Source organism: Fringilla coelebs (assembly GCF_963513975.1).
Source record: "Fringilla coelebs genome assembly, chromosome: 9".
In the NCBI taxonomy this organism is placed as follows: Eukaryota; Metazoa; Chordata; class Aves; order Passeriformes; family Fringillidae; genus Fringilla; species Fringilla coelebs.
Genome location: NC_140067.1, coordinates 30009319 through 30025943, shown reverse-complemented (window position 1 = coordinate 30025943; position 16625 = coordinate 30009319). Strand labels below are relative to the sequence as shown.

At 48.9% G+C, this 16625-nt stretch overlaps 1 protein-coding gene across 1 annotated transcript in view; it reads right to left on the bottom strand.

Annotated features, from left to right (window-relative positions):
* The window catches only part of ACBD6 (acyl-CoA binding domain containing 6), an 80125-nt gene extending 69672 nt beyond the window's left edge, over positions 1-10453 (bottom strand). The window contains exons 1-3 of the mRNA XM_084211540.1: positions 10241-10453; positions 3774-3838; positions 3190-3286 (exon numbers count right to left, since the gene is read on the bottom strand). Coding sequence (XP_084067666.1) covers positions 3190-3286; positions 3774-3838; positions 10241-10438 — 360 coding nt within the window. The 5' untranslated portion in view covers positions 10439-10453. The remainder of the gene's footprint in view (positions 1-3189; positions 3287-3773; positions 3839-10240) is intronic.
* Between the last annotated feature and the right edge of the window lie 6172 nt (positions 10454-16625).

Below are 16625 nucleotides of genomic sequence, written 5' to 3'. Positions count from 1 at the left end.
GAATGCAAAAGAATGGCTTCATAAATTATTCTCTGTTCTGGAGGAAGAGTGAATAGACTTGAAGGACAGGTGATGTCTCTGAAATATGCAAATAGAGCTGAGCTGGTCCAAGCAATTACCTTTCCACTGCCTGGAACTTCAGACTGAAAGGAATGACTCACAAGAAACAAAAGATGTGCTAAAAGGTAGAAGATGACGAAGGAAGACTGCATCAAGAGGAGAATGGAGACAGCATGGAAAAGAATATTCCTGACCTCCTACTAACAGCTGGTCTTGGGAAAAGGGGCAAAAGAACCCTCAACACACAGTAAGACCATGCCACACAGAAGGGCTGAATTGCAGAACATCCTGAAAGGCAATTGTGATTGTTCTAGACCAACACAGCCATGAGATTCCCGTGGCTTCTTGGATGTAAAGACAATGGACCTCACCTCAAATACCCTCGAGGTTACTTGTTAATTTTGAAGATTTTCCAGGAAATAAAATTGCTGAAAATAAGTGCAGTATGTTAATTTTTTCCCAGGTTTTAGACAAAGCTCTGAAAGAGAAGATTAGGCAGGACTATGAGACAACCTGCAGGCAGCAAGGGTGAAAAAGAAACTAAACCACATTGGAAATAGCCAAGCAGATACAGTCAAAAATGGCACACAAACTTCAGAGAGCAGAGAAGAGCTATGCTGCTGCCTCTCCACATTCAGCTGTCTCCTAATGAAGTGTGGGTACTCCAAAGTCAGTGCAGGAATAGGAAGCAGAAGGTGAGGTTTGGGTGGTGCTGTTAGAGTTCTTACTGCTTCTGGACACTAATTCAGGGCAGACCTACTACATCAGAACCCTTTTACTTCAGGGTTTTTTTCCCATCCAAAACAAAGATACTAAATTAAAGCAGGTAAATCTGATGCTGGAAGTGTACTAATGAAGAAACTTCAATATGAAAGAATGACTCAATGGAGAAATAAGCAAAAGGAATGAAGAAGTGGATCTATTTGGACTGCACAAGAAATACTGCCTTTAGTTCTATTCTATTTATTAACAAAAACACTGACAGCCTGAAGGCTGCAGAACAGCAGCAAGTCTGCTGAGGAAAAAATGAACCTATGAAAAAAAAAATCAGTGGTTTAAAGCTTAAAATTGTACTGAAGGATCAAGATAATAAAGGAGACTGAGGAGGATTTAAAATAACACAAAAGAACAATTTTAATGGGTGAGATGAAACGGTTGAAGAAAAAGTAAGTTGGGAACATTGAGAAAGCTTTTAAATAGCAAAATTCACAAGGATGCACAACACACCAAGAAATTGAACATTTTTGTACTGTAATTACTATTTATGATTCACAATGATATGAAAGCCAAAGTTTTCAAATTTGTAATGTGCACTTGATACTGCTTTCAAAGCAAGCATTTGGAGTACTTCATTCAGAATCTATGGTACCTAAGAAAAATCTGAAGGAACCCAGCAGATGAGCATGTAAAGGAGACACAACGACAGTGATGAAGCACCTTGTAATGTACCCACAGCTCTTTTCTATAAATCCAATTTGAAATTTGAAGACTGAAGTAACTATTTTATCTCCATCCTCTGCCACATACATCTCCATCATTTTAAAGAACAGAGCTCCCTCTCGTGGCTCCACAACGTGGATTTGGTGGGGAAAAGGAAAAATCGGAGAGCAGCACGAGATGAATCAGAGAGGATTCCTGAGAGCATTTTGGTCCTATAAAAGTGGAATTAAAAGGATGATGCAAGAAGAAGGACAGGTGAATTCTTGTGAAGAAAGCAAAGCCAACTTTATTCCAATGCTGAAATTTTAAATTACATTTTCTGCTAAGGCAACCTCTTTACCTTAGGGGAAGAGGGGAGGAAAAGTGCTGTCAACCTTTCTGTGTTTGCTGTATGGGTTCTTTAAAATATTTGTTTTGTAAAAACATATTACACCTCTTTCCTGGCTGACAGTTTTGTAACCTGAAGCTCATAGCTCTGACATTAAGTATTTCTCTGAGGCAAGGAAGTGAAGGGAATACCCAAAAAGCTAAACCTGTCACCATGCTGAACAATTTGTCCAGGAAAGCACGGAGTATTTATTGGTTGGGGTTTTTTTTCCATTTTTAAAATTAATATTCATGTGTTTCACCTGACACTTACTTCATTCAGGAGTATACATACGTTTTTACAAATTACTTTATTTCTGTATGAGAATTTTAGCTTGGACAAGAATTTATCCAGCAAGCAGCCAACTTTGGCTAACTGCACAGCACATAAATCTATTTTCTCCAAGGGTATTAAAAAGGATTTTTTCTAAATGACAGCCTTTCTTTGCTGAAAAAACACTATGAATGGCATGGAACATGAACTAGTGAAGAAAAAAAATTAACCTTTAACCTCAATAACAGCATCAGAAGACAACTTAAAATCAAATTCTTGATTCACAAGTTTGTGCCCACACAGGATTTTGCTTCCAAAGCACAAGAGTATAGAGGAACAAATTTCCTACCAAGAGAAGAAATTACCATGCCTTCAGCATTTTACTATTAGTGAAATATCTCCACTCTATTTCAAAGGCTATACTTTTTCTAAAGAGCAATCCTCTTTAAAAATTGTATAAAAGTCAGTCTATAAACAGGAGATATCCTTAAGGATTCAATCAAGTAATAAACCTGGTAGATGAAAGACAAATTAATTAAAATGACAGCACAGTCTCCCGCTAACACACAGATACAGACTTGTAATGTTGGAGTACCTAATCATAATCAGATTTGGTAATTTGCTGCATGGAAACAAAAAGGAAACATTTTTAGAATTGATCATTCAGTTCATGTCACTTTCATGGAGATTGCTTTCTATTGATCAACATTTAAAGAGTAGTTGAAAAGAGAAGGATGAGAAAAGGATAAAAAGTATCTTTACATGCTAAATACAGCATGAACCAATAAGAGCAAAATAAATTAGATCACTAGAGCCAAACCAAGCCTGTGCATGCGCTGGCTGTAATGAAGATCATTATGAATGAGAGAGATGGTTCTTCATGCTTCAGTCATAACAAAAGGAGAGTTTTAGAAATGAATTTAGACTTTAATCTGCTCAAAATGAAGTTTGCCATGCAGCAATTAAAGCCTGTGAGAAGCTGAACTATTGTCAGCATCACAAAGACAAACGCTGGTTGGTTTTCCCAATGATATTTCCACGTTTCCTACCTGTGGATTCCAGCTGGGGTCGAGTTTTTTCACTGCAGCAATGTACTCCTGCATAGCTTGGTGAGGGCTGGTGTCTCCCAGGGCTTTCCAAGCCTCCCTAGGAGCAGCAACAAAACATCAGGGAGCCCCTCAGAGACAGCACAAGGTGTTTTTGTAGTGACATCAGTGGAACACAGCAAACAGATTCATCAAAATCCTTTCAGGGCATGCAAAGCCATCTTTCATTCAGCTTGAAATGGTCAACTTTTCTCTGAGGCCATGAATGGCCACTGTCAGTGCAGCTCTGCTGTGAAAGGATCTTTCAGGGGATCCTGATCCAGCCTGGAACACAGTTTGTGTTCACAGAGCTGCAGCTGTTCTCACACTTTTGCTGTATTGCACACCAGCTCTGGATGAAGACAGTAAATAATTCTGGTATTTCACAGCTGTATCAGGCACAGCAGTAAACATTTCCCTGTTAAACCAAGATTTTTAAAGCCATTTCAGGGGCAACTCCCCTAGGTCCATAATTTGTCTACAGATGAGACAAGATGGAACAAAAAGTAGAGCCAGAATTGCTAGGAACGACAAGGATTTCCTCTTACCATTTCTGCTTTCCCTCAAAGTCAAAGAAGCCTGGCTTGGGGGTGTTACAGGTTCCAAGTTTCACCTAAAGAAAAGAAATTTCCTTCTGTCAGGACAAAACAAAGGGGATTTGCACAAGGAAAATTCTGTGTTCTGATGGTTTCAGGGAACTGCATCATAAGGCCAGAAGAAAGGGTTTTTTGGGAAACAACTTCATCAACCCCATCTCGCCCCAGCTTAGCACCTCTGCATCCCTGGGTTTTCTTTGCATGATGCACAGGAAGCAATTTTGTTGTGCAGCTCATTTCTTTTGCATGCATTACCCACAGGGATAACCAGGGAGTGATTTCTCACTAATGTTATGTTTATTACCCAGCCAAATGCCTCATCCTCCAGCAGGATAAAGAAAAATTCTGTTGATTAGGGTTTCCACAGAGATGATTATTCATTACTGCTGAAATTCACCTGCTTCTGCACAAAGCTGGAGTAAACAGACTTTGCTTAATTATTTTCAAGGTCCTCTGGAAGGCAAGGGGACAAACTTGGAGCAAAGGAATGCCAGGCAGCTCCTGAATTTGCTCCGAGGCACCTGGCTGCAGGAAGCACTGCCTGAGAGACAAGTCAAGGCCTGAGTGCCAGAGATGAGCCAATCTGTCAGAAGCAAGGCAGAAATCAAAATGTGTGTGTGGGGGGAAGGGGGGTGAAATGAAAAAACACAAGGAAGAAAGGGAATGAGCCAGAACTCAGGGACAGATATATGGAAAAAAGTGTCATAGCCAGTGTAAAATCAACTTGGTGCCAGTGGGACTCAGGCAGTTTTCCACGTGTAAATTTTTTTTACACAGAATGGTGGGTGAAAGGCTAGAAATCAGAGCTGAGCCACAGCAGAGCTCCTGGGAAGCAGTTAGCACAGCAAGGCCCCCTAAGAAAGGACACAGCACAGATGGGGACCCCAGGTCCACTCTGGAGGTGGGCAAAGGCTTCTGGAGAAACGTTTTGTTAGCCAAGCAAAACCAAACTGCATCCAGCAAATGTTTTATGAAATATGCTCAAGTGTTCAGGCAGGTGAAGTGCTTAAATCAAGGAACAATTCTTCACCTTAACAGGGTGGGGATTTTATGCTGAGGATGGAAGCATTAATCAGGCTTTAAAGAGAGCATGCCCGTGCTGAGAGATATTTATTAGTTACACTATGTTTTCATTTAAAGTGTTAGAGGATATGAGTGACTGTAACTGAAATTAATTTTCTGTACATCTGACTGTCTCCCAGTGAGCAATTCATCCAAATTAGGACATCTTAGCTGGCCTTTAAAACAACATATTGCATTTCAGGGAGAAATAGGAGAATAGGCTAGCAACAGTTAAGTTCTATAAATCAGTCACAATTCATGTAGTCTAAATGTTTTTTTCTATGCTCTGAGGTGGATTGGACCACTTGTTTTAAAAAGCAAAACAAACTAGGGAATAAAATGTAAATTCATTATCTGTATGGAAAACGCCTGCTTGGCAATTCTTTAGTTCAACAGCCAACCAGCAGAAATTGGCCAAGATAGATAAAAAAAATAAATCTGATTTAATATTAATTTTCCACTGCCATCATCAAAACACGACAGCAGTTTCCTCTCTGGAGATTTGGCACTCAAAGGCTGTTCTAGCATTGGGGAAGACTGTTAGTAACATTGATAGTAATACAAATCAAGGAACAGTAGTTAAATTTCATCCATCAAGAGGGGAAAAAAAGTGCACTTGTGCCCTGCTTGCTATTTTAAGGTACATTAAAAAGGCTTGCAGTGGTTTTGTTGGAAAGAATAAAACACAAGATTTTGGCTCCCCTCTTTTTGCTGCAAGACTTGCAATGCAGGAGAAACCAACGAGGAATTTAACAGAAAAGAAGATCCGAGCCTGACAGCTGAGGGAGGGGAGTTAAACATGCCAATACTGACAAAAAAGGCAAAATTTTGTGCAGGACTCTGTCCTCCTGCTACTTCCCTAGAGGACCTCAAAAGCTGTTTTACTCCATAGACAGCACAAAGCCAAGAGCCTGTATTAGTATTTTAAATTAAGACTTTCTCATTCTGTGTCCAGAAAATAATTATTGAAGGTCTCTAGGGTGCTGACTGGTCACTTGATGCTCAGCTCTCCTCACTTACAGTTCATCAGCTGCATTAAAAGAACATGACAGGCAGAATGCATTAAAAACTTCCTGGGATTGCTTCTGCATGCATGCAGAGTTGCCTGCAGGCACTATTCTCCTGAGTGGCACAAACGTGACCCAGGCAGCCCCAAACAGGCAGTGTCTGCAGCCAGCTTCATCTGTAGCCAAAATAAATTTGGAAAGCTTGGATGAGGCTTTCACCTGAGAGCTGAAGGTCAATGACATTTAGAAGAGGGAGAGATGCTCAGAGATGTGTTAATGTTGTTCACCATCCCCATACACCTTCAGCTGCTGCTCCACACTGTGAGAAACCTTGAGATTCTCCTCACACCTTACTCCACAACTGGTTCTCCCTCCCTGGTGCTGGTGAAATGGCTCTTTGCTAATTTTTCTGCCAATATATTTATACAGCAAGGTGTTCCAGCCAAATATTCCTACCTGATTGTAAATCTTGTAAGGTGAATTGTATTTGCAGCCTCCCTGTGGAGGAATAACAGGAACAGAGCCTCCATGGACAGCAGGACTGTACACAAGCCAAGTAAGCTAAATTGCTTTTTCAATACAGCAATTCCTGTCCCCAGCTCTGTCCCAACCCATGGGAAAGGCCTGACTGAAAATGGGGTGTAAGGAATGACAAGCAAACATCAACCCCAGAAGGGAGGATCGTGATGTCCAAGGGACTGCATGTCCCAGGGAGACAGAGAGTGGCACTGGTAACAACCAAGACAGTGCCATGGCACAGTTGCATGCAACAGGGAGCTGCAGGCAGAAATTCCTGTGTTCAGGGCAGTCTTGTGGCATCACATCCCACAGTACTTGAAAGACATCATGCAAAATTGGTATTGTATCCTTGAGCCCACACTGGGAGAGGATACAGAACCCGTTTTGCCATCAGCAGTGGATTTCCAGCTTGCCAGCACCTCTCAACATTTACATGGACACATCCTCCTCCTGGCAGGGAGTTTTCCCAGTCCAGTAATTTCCAGGGAGTTCTGGATCCCTCCCCCTATCTAAATCAGCACTGCTACACTGGTCTCCATTGCTGCACCTTCTGAAGCTCAGATTTTTACATCCTCCCCATGATGGGCAAGTGCTCCCTGCTCCCTTCACTTCACCACTACAGACACAAGGCCCAGACTAGTGATTTGCCCAAAGCCACACAGAAAGCAGTGGAAGGGAAAAAAAATCAGTCCCAGTCCAGAGCCTTATGGACTAGTCTGTTCCTCCTGTTGTGGGGCAGAGTCATAAACTCAGCAACATCTTCTAAAAACCTCACTGGAGATGACAACTAAGCAATTCCCTTATTTTCAGGTCTCTGACACATAAACAAAATCAGAGAGAAAAGTAATAAAATCCCGAAATGGCCTCCAATAAAAGGTAATAAAATTCCAGGAAAATGCCTATATACCCAAACAGTTTGAAATAAATTATATACAGTATTTTAACAGAGAGCTCAGCTGTTACTGTCACCTCTTTTATGACGGTGCTGTATCTTAAATCAAGGCCTTTAGTGACACAAAACACTAAACTGGGAAAAGACAAGGATTCCAAATCAAGGACAGTGGACAGATCTGAGTCAGCACCTTTGTGTGCCAGCAATTCCACCATCCACGGGGGTAATATATTAGCAGCTCGTTATGCATCCTGATATGGCTGCTGTAATTAAACACAGAAAACTTGCATTAAACACCCTCGTTATGATTTAAAACACAAAATGCTACAAAACTTAAAGTTAGCAGGGCATAATCCTGCAGTGGCTGTGCTAGCAAACCTCTCCCATCTCCAGTGCCAGCACTGCACTGCCAGGCACTCTGAAACAGGGAGGGCACCTTTCTGAACTGGGGAGGCACAGAAATCCAGGAGCCAAGCACAGCCTGAAACCAAGGGGCACAAAGGCACCTCCTGTCACATCCTGGCTGGTCAGGGACACAGGAGAAGGACACAGAAGTGCCCTGTTCTTCACAGTGGGAAGCAACTGGAAATCTGTGCTGACAAAGTGTTAATTGTCAGCTTTTCCTGACTTGTATCAAAAATCTTGTGAAACAGCTTCTGAGTTTTGCAATTTTTAACATTAAACTCCTTATTGGTCTCAGAGCTAACACCAGGAAACTCTCTGTAGTCTGGAGACAATCATGAGCTGACAAGCAAGCAATCCCTTCCCATTTCCACCCAGGATTGTAACAAAGCATTTGAAACAGAGCAAAAAATAAAGATGTTATTGCAACAAGCATCCTGAGAATACAGACAAAAAATTATAGAAAAGACACCTTTTTCCTCTCATCCTGGGCACTGTAAAATTCTCCTTCTATTTTTTTTTTCCTACCCTCCTTTTTCTCACAAGGGAAAGAGAAACCTGGAGTCCTGTTTAAGCACTAAGCACAGTCTGAAAACAAAACCTCACGTGACCAGCCTGCTTTTAACATAATTACTGGTTCACAAACCACAGCCTGGGAGCTGCCAGCTTAGAGGATAATTAAATACTGCACTAAAAAATTGAGAGCACTTATACATGGCAGTAGTAGGACACAGGTAATCCACGTGGGAGGAACATATATGGAAGATGTGCACACCCAATTCTGTCTGTTCTTCCAAATGAGTGGGATTCCGTTCTCAAGCTGAGGCAGCACCTCTGGCCACACACTTGAACCACAGAATCACAGAACGGTTTGGGATGAAAGATCACCTAGTTCCAACCCCCTGGCATGGACAGGGACACTTTCCACCACAACAGGTTGCTCAGAGCTCCATCCAGCCTATATTTTTATAGTTCTATTCTTTCAGATTCTCGGTGTAACAACTCTTTCTGTTTCTCAGAGTTAAACGATTGTTACAATCCTTTGCTACTGGTGCTTTGTTTGGTTTGTTTTATGCAACTTCTGCGGTGGCAGGAGGAAGAAGCTACATTGTGTATTCCAGCAGGATGCACCCCCATAGCTTGCTCAGTTCACCCAGACTGAAGGGGAAGTGGGGGTTGTGTTCAAGGTTACAAGCAGAACCAACCAGCTCAGGTGTGCAGCTGGTCCCCCACACCAATTTCAACCACTGTGGACTCTGCCAAAGCCAAACCACTGGGGAAAGCCAATTAACTGGGGAAAAGACCTCCACGACCATTCACTCTAACCTTTGGCCAAACACTGCCATTCCCACTAAACCACATGGCAAAGTGCTGCTTCTGCTCGGTTTTTGAACATTTCCAGGGATGGTCATTCCACCACTCCCCTGGGCAGCCCATTCTAGTGCTCACTAGCCCATTCTTTCAGGCAAGAAGTTTTTCCTAACATCCAACCTGGACCTCTGCTGGCAGAACTTGAGTGTGGTTCCTGTTGTTCAAAGGATGCAGTGTCAGGGCCACCGGCGCTGAGCGAGGGTGAGAGGTGAGGAACAACCACCAGGGCGATGGATTCACAGAACCACTTGGTTTGGAAAAGAGATCACAGAGCCCAACCTTAGATCTACCAGCACCCTGCCAACCAGACCACGGTGCCAAGGGTCACGTCCAGCGATTTCTTAAACACCTCCAAGAGCAGTGACTCCACTGCCTCCCCTGGGCAGCCCCTTCCAGTGCCTGACCACGCTTCCAGTGAGGAGTTTTTCCTGATGTCCAGCCTGAACTGCACCTGGTCCAGCTCAAGGCCCTCTCCTTTTGTCCTCTCACATGTTACTCGGGAGCAGAACCCGACCTCAACCTGGCCACAACCTCCTCTCAGGGGCTGTAGAAAGCCACAAAGTTCCCCCTGAGCCTCCTTTACTACAGGCTGAGCCCCCCAGATGCTCTTCACCAGACTGGTGCTCCAGACCCTTCCCCAGCTCTGTTCCCTTCCCTGGACAGGCTCCACCACCTCAGTGTCCTTTCCCACTCGAGGAGTCCCAAACTGAACCCAGAATTTGAGATGCAGCCTCACGGACGCCCAGCACAGGGGGTTTCTCACTGCTGGAACTGAAAATTTCTCTTCTCTGCGTTATTTACCAGCGGTCACACCACGGCTGATCCAGCCCTCGGCCTTCTCGGGCTCATGTTCAGCTGCTGCCCACCACCACCGCCAGCTCCTTTCCCGCTGGGGCACTCCCCAACCACTCTCCCCCAAATCTCCCGAATTTCGGGAGCTCTGTCCCACCGGACTCCATCCACCCCCGCCGCTGTCCCGGAGGGAGACACCCCCGCTCCTCCATCACCCCGGCACGCAACTTTCCTCCTCGGCACCGCCGCCACATTCCGGGCCGCAGCCCCTCTGCACGGGGCCCCGGCAGAGCCCAGGCCCGGCCCCTCGGGGCACGGCTCCGCTCTCGCCCCCGAGCCCGGCCCGCTCAGCCCGCGGGCCGGTCCCGCCTCACCTGCTTGTAGCGGGCGTACAGATAGAGCAGCTGCTCCTTGCTGGCGGTGGGCAGCAGCGAGGGGAGCCGCTCCGCCGCCTGCTCGAAGAGCGCGGGCAGGTCCCGGTCCGGCAGCGCCGCGCCCGTGGCCGCCGCCTCGGAGCCCGAGCTGAGCTCGCCGCCGCTCCCGCCCGCCGCCGACAGCGGGGGCGACGCCATGGCGGCCCGCGCCCGCCCCGGTCCGCCCGGCAACACGCTCCCCCGCCGCGCCTCGGTACGCGCGCCCGCGCCGCCCGCGGGAAACGCGCCCCGCGCACGAGGGTTCCGGGCAGCCGCGGATCCGCGTGTCGGCGAGCGGCGACATGACGTGGTGACAGAATGGTTTAGGCGGGGAAAGACCTCCAACATGTTCACCGCTCAACCGTGCCCCTAGGCGCCACATCCAAGCGTTTTTTGAGGGCTTACAGGGATGGTGCCTGCTCTGGGCAGCCTGTCCCAAAGGCTGACCACCCTCTCCACGAAATCTAAACCTCCCCTGCCGCCACTTGAGGCCGTTTCCTCTCACCCCGTCGCTTGTTACCGGGGAGAAGAGGCTGACACTGAGCTCATTCCACCCTCCTTTCACGGCGTTGAGATGTCCCCTGAGCCCCCTCACCAGAATTTTGCTCCAGCCCCTTCCCCACCTCCGTTGCCCTTCCCTGGACTTGCTCCAGCCCCCAGGGTCCCTCCTGAGCTGAGGAGCCCAGAAGTGACACAGGATTCAGGGTGTGAGCTCCCCGTGCGCCGCGCAGGGGCCGGGCTGAGGGGAGGCTCTCAAAGCCCATCCCGTCCCACCCCCGCCATGGCCAGGGACACCTCCCGCTGCACCGGGGCGCTCCAGGCTCCGTCCAGCCTGGCCTTGGACACCTCCAGGCATCCAGGGCAGCCTCAGCTTCTCAGGCCAAGCCCTCCTTTGCGCCCGGCTGCCACCCGCGTCCCTCCGGTTCCGTCCCGGGGGCGCCGCCGCCGTCTCCTCCTCGCCATCATCTTCCTCCTCCTCCTCCTCCTCCTCCTCCTCTTCCTGCCGGGACCACTGGAGGGCACTCGCGGGCCGCTCCGGGATGATCCCGGCGAGTGCGGGCCGAGTGCCCGGGACACAGCGCCCGGTACCGGCCGGGATCCCCTGGGACACAGCGCCCGGTACCGGCCGGGATCCGCCCGGGACACAGCGCCCGGTACAAGCCGGGATTCCCCGGGACACAGCGCCCGGTACAAGCCGGGATTCCCCGGGACACAGCGCCCGGTACAAGCCGGGATCTGCCCGGGACACAGCGCCCGGCACCAGCCGGGATCCGCCGGGACACAGCGCCCGGTACCGGCCGGGATCCGCCCGGACACAGCGCCCGGTACAAGCCGGGATCCGCCCGGGACACAGCGCCCGGTACAAGCCGGGATCCGCCCGGACACAGCTCCCGGTACCGGCCGGGATCCCCCGGGACACAGCGCCCGGCACCAGCCGGGATCCGCCCGGGACACAGCGCCCGGTACCGGCCGGGATCCGCCCGGGACACAGCGCCCGGTACCGGCCGGGATCCGCCTGGAACACAGCGCCCGGTACAAGCCAGGATCCCCGGGACACAGCGCCCGGTACCGGCCGGGATCCTCCCGACACACAGCGCCCGGTACAAGCCGGGATCCTCCCGGGACACAGCGCCCGGTACCGGCCGGGATCCGCCCGGGACACGATGTCCGGTACAAGCCCGGACGGAGCCGGTGTCAGCCGGGCCCCTCCCGGGACGCGGTGCCGGGCTCCCAGGGTGACGCTGCCCTGCCGTGCCGTGCCGGGGGTCCCAGCCAAGAGCCATCCCAAAGGCGGTTTATATTTATCCCGGGATCTGTGCGGGCGGAAAGTTTCGCTCCGCCGGGCACAGCTGTCGAGTCCCGTCTCCCTCCTTCCTCCACCCCCGGGCGCGGCCAATGGCAGCCCCGAGTGCCCCCGGCCCGCTCCGTGCTCCGGGGCTCTCGGTTTTGGGGTCCCCGTGTCACCCAGAGTGATGGGTGAGGGTGAAGGTGCATCCCGCACATGCCGTGGTCCCTCCGTGTAGCGTCTCCCAGCCACACCCGACTCACGCCCAGGATAGAAAATATCCTGGATCGGAGGGACACACAAGGATCATCGAGCGCCCCTCCCGGCCCTGCGCAGCCCCAGGAGTCACACCGTGTGCCTGAGAGTGCTGTGCAAATGTTTCTTGAGCTCTGTCAGCTTTGATGCTGTGGCCGCTTCCCTGGGGAGCCTGTTCAGTGCACGACCACCCTCTGGGGGAAAAACCTTCCTCTAAAATCCAGCCTCATCCTCCCCTGACGGAGCTCCGTGCCATTCCCCCAGGGCTGTCGCTGCGATCCTCCAGCTTGCTGCCTCGGCTCTGCCGGGGCTTTTTCCACCTCTAAGAAAAGCCTCTGGCACCCAGTGAGGCTGTGAAGAGGCTCAGAGGAAAAAAAGCCAACCTTTTCCATTCAGCAGCCTGTGAGCTATGCAGGCACCCACTTTTCCATCCATTTTCCAGAGGAAAATGCACGAGCTGTAGGAAAAAAACCCCCAACATTCCATGAGCGTCAGGAATTGTCTGGCTTTTATGCTCTTGCTGTCTTAACAACCTCAGTATATCTATAATAAATAGTATATTAATATAAAATATATACAATGTATATACATATCTAATATAGCGAATATATCTAATAAATATAGTATATATTAGATATTAGGTATGTTATTTAATATAATATATATTATTTAATATAAAATATATATTATTTAATAGAAATATATTATATTAAAATATAAGAACGTTATAATAGATCGTATAAATATATATCTATGATAAAAGCAATTATTTATAATAAAAAATAATATATTTTTATTATAATAAAATTATTATAAGATATTAAATATTTTAAAAGTTAAGATATTATAAAATAGAAAAAATATTGTTAAATATTACTATATTATTATAGAAATTTTAATTTTAATTTTTTTTTTTTTTTTTTTTTTTATTTCTCGTCCTCCCACGGCTCCCTAGCAGCCCCGTTCGGCTCCGTGCAGCGGTGCCGGCCCCGCTCCGGGCTGGCAGCGCGGAATCCGCTTCGAGCAGCCTGAAAAGTACAAAGCCCCGGCAGGAGCTAAAGCGGAGCGCACAGCCTCCGCCCGCTCTCCGCAGCGTCTGCACGGTGAGATTGGCCTCCCTGCCTCGCCGGTTCCTTCTCTAGAGCACTGACAGCTCCTCTCTCTTTCACTTTTTCCTTGCCTTATTATTATTTTTTTTTTTTTTTAAGCGGGACTGCACAGAGGGTCTGATGCTTCCTCCCACCCCCTCGCTCTGGCAGGCGTGGGAGCAGCTTCGGTGCGAGGCACCCGTGGAGAGCCTGGTGTGGAAATGCTGATTTTGGGGATGCTGGGCTCAGACTGCTGCTGCTGCTCTGCTGGATGATGTCGGTGTCACTGCTGGTTCCCAGCAGCCCGGGACAGAGCAGGATGGGAGCCCAGCCCTTCTGCTGGATGCACCAAGTCCCCCTCCAAACTTGAGGTGGTGCAGGGCTGGCAGAGCCCCCAGTCACCCCAGTATGGGACTGGTGAAATTCAGCCCACTCCCCCAGCCCTGGCTGCAGAGCACACAAAACCAGAAGCATCACAAACACGAAGTAGTAAAAAAAATTCCTGCAGGGCCCTTGCACAGGCTGTGTGTGTGTGGGTCTGCCCCAGGTCCCACGCTGGGATGGCAAAAGCACAATAACAGGCTGTGACCAGCAGTGCCAAGCAGGGAAAAAATATCCCTGCATAATTATCATATCCATCCTGCTGGTCAGCCTGGGGACCTGTCATTGTCCCTGTGCAGAGGGCAGAGGCCACCACACACACCAAGCCTGAAAGCAACATCTGAAAGGATCCCTGTGAGCTAAGCTATGATTACTTTTTTTTTTTTCCACAACAAAAGGAGAATGAGGCAATTAGGAGCTGGTTCGTTTGTAGACATGCCTTTTACTGCGGGAGACACCTGCCTTGGGAGGAGGAGCAGGCTGGGCACGTGTGTGGCTCCCCAGGGTGAGTGGCACGGGGAGCCAGTGGCACTCCCCTCCTGTGGCACAGCCCCCAGCACATGTCTGATGCCTTGAGAAGGCTGAGCCAGAGCAGAGGCTGGACAGAGCTAAAGAACAAAGTAGGGATTTATTAAAAGGCCTCAATGGATCCACCTTGGGCAGCACCAGAGCCCAGACAGGGCTGCACCCAAGATGGACCAAAATGGTCACAAAATGCACAACAGGTCACAGGGTCTGACACTTTGATCAGTTCTGCTCCATTTGCATCTTGCAGTTCATTGTCCCATCCCAGCTTTAGCCCCTGCAGTCCCATCCTTGTTTTTCTCTCTCCAGCCCACGCTGTTTGTGCTCTTGGGCTGAGATTTGGATCATTTGTCCCTGGTGCCCAGCTGGAGCAGGAATTGTTTTGTCTCCCTGCTCTGTGCACAGAGCTCACCATCCCGTCATGTGAAGCTCAGACCCACACGCTAAGGCAGCACAGAACCTGAAAAACACAAAAGCTCAAACCTGAGGCATCATGTCAGCTTGGCAGAGCTGCTCCTCTGCTTAATAAATGTCCCCTCCTGTCCCCGGGCTCCTCCAGGCTGCCCATTGCACATGTTCTCATCCTGCCGCTCTCCTTTTCTTTCTCCCTCATCACTTTTTGGGTGATTTGGTCCCTGCACCATTGTCCTGGGAGGAGAATCCTCCTCTCCATCATGCCTCCCACCATCCTCCTGCCAGGGCACGGGAGGGACTCACTCCTGACTGAGCCTTTGCCAAGCATCCCTCTGGGGCACCACCAAGCCCTGCCACAGCCGAGCAGCCCCACGCCCTGCCTGCGTACGGAGCCCAGAGCTGCGTGGGTGGCAGCTGCCTGCCAAAGCCATTTCTTGGCAGAACACGAGGTTAGTGGCTGAGAACTTTTTCCCTGGCCCCCAAGCTGGCAAAGCCCTGACTGTGAAAACCCAAGCTGTGCCAGTTTTGGGCAGGCAGGGCTCGGGTGTGATGCTGGGGGCTCCGTGCTTTACCCCACCTTCTGTTCCATGCTGCTACCACCTCGTGTTCCTGCTCCATGTCCTGCACACAGAAGGTCCTTTTCCTGCCCTGGGGGCTCCCCAAATCCCACATGTCTCATGCAGAAAGCAGACCCCAGAGCACAGAGCTCTGCACTGAGCCGAGCCACCCTCCTTTGCTGGTTGGAACACTGGTGTGGAGCTCAGGCTGACAGGGCACCGTGCCTGTGATTTCCTTTAGGAATATTGATTTTTTACATGTGTTGCTACACAAATCACAGCACCTGGCTCACCTTCACCCCTGCAGGGGGAGAGGGAGGAGGGGAGACAACCACTGCTCCTCTCCTCTGCATGCAGAGAGATAAAAAACCCCGCTCCTTCTTCCCCCTGTGCATCCCCTCTCAGCAAGGCACAGCAAATGCACGCCCTGATCAGTGTTTTTGGGAACCAACACCTGCTGGAGCAGCCAGGACCCCACAGCATGGCCCTGATTTCCATGAAATGGAAATGGAGTCGCAGGAAACCAAAATTCAATGCTGGCTAGGGAAGGGGTTAAACAAAGAGCTGAGGTCTCTGCCCTGGCATGAGCCAGGCCCCCCTCTCACACATCACCTCAGTGGGGTCTGGCTCCGTTGCACATTTTCCCTGCATTTGTTAAAGCAGCAGGGCCATTTGTTTGTGTATAATAAGGGGAGTCTGGGAGAAAAAATGTGCAATTAGCACATCCATCATATGGGTTTTTTTAGATATCAATAAAACATCGATCCCCTCCTTCCATAAATTCCTGCGCCGTGCTGAATACAAATCAGGAGCAATGCATAACCCCCCTCAGAGGTGCATAAATCTGCCTTCTTCTGGCATATCATTAAACCTCTGAAACACTGATGGAAAAACTCCTCTGGCAGGTGCTGAGCACTGATCCCCAAGCATGCCCCAAGCCCTGCTGGGCTGACATCAGCACCGGTGTGGTTGCAACACAGGAACAGGCCAGAGGTTCAAAGGTTGCAGCTGGAGCTGTGCAAATAGTGAGTCTTTCTGTGGAGAGAGATATCTCAGCACTGAGTCTTTTTGGCTGGGGGCAGCCAGGTGAAATGTTGTGTGTATTCTGTTTTCTAAATGGAAATGAAAAGGAGAAATTTTGGTTTGGTTGACCTAGAGTGTTTTGTTTTGTGTGAAGCAAACACAAAAACATTTCTTTTTTTTTTCATTTTATTCAACCTCGTGCTTCTTCTATCCTATTTCCCATCTTTTTTTCTTTTTCTTTTTTTTTTTTTTTCAGCAGGAAAGTCTGGCTGTTTGACCCAAAGAAAAGGAGGGTCAGAGAGAACTTATTGCTCTCT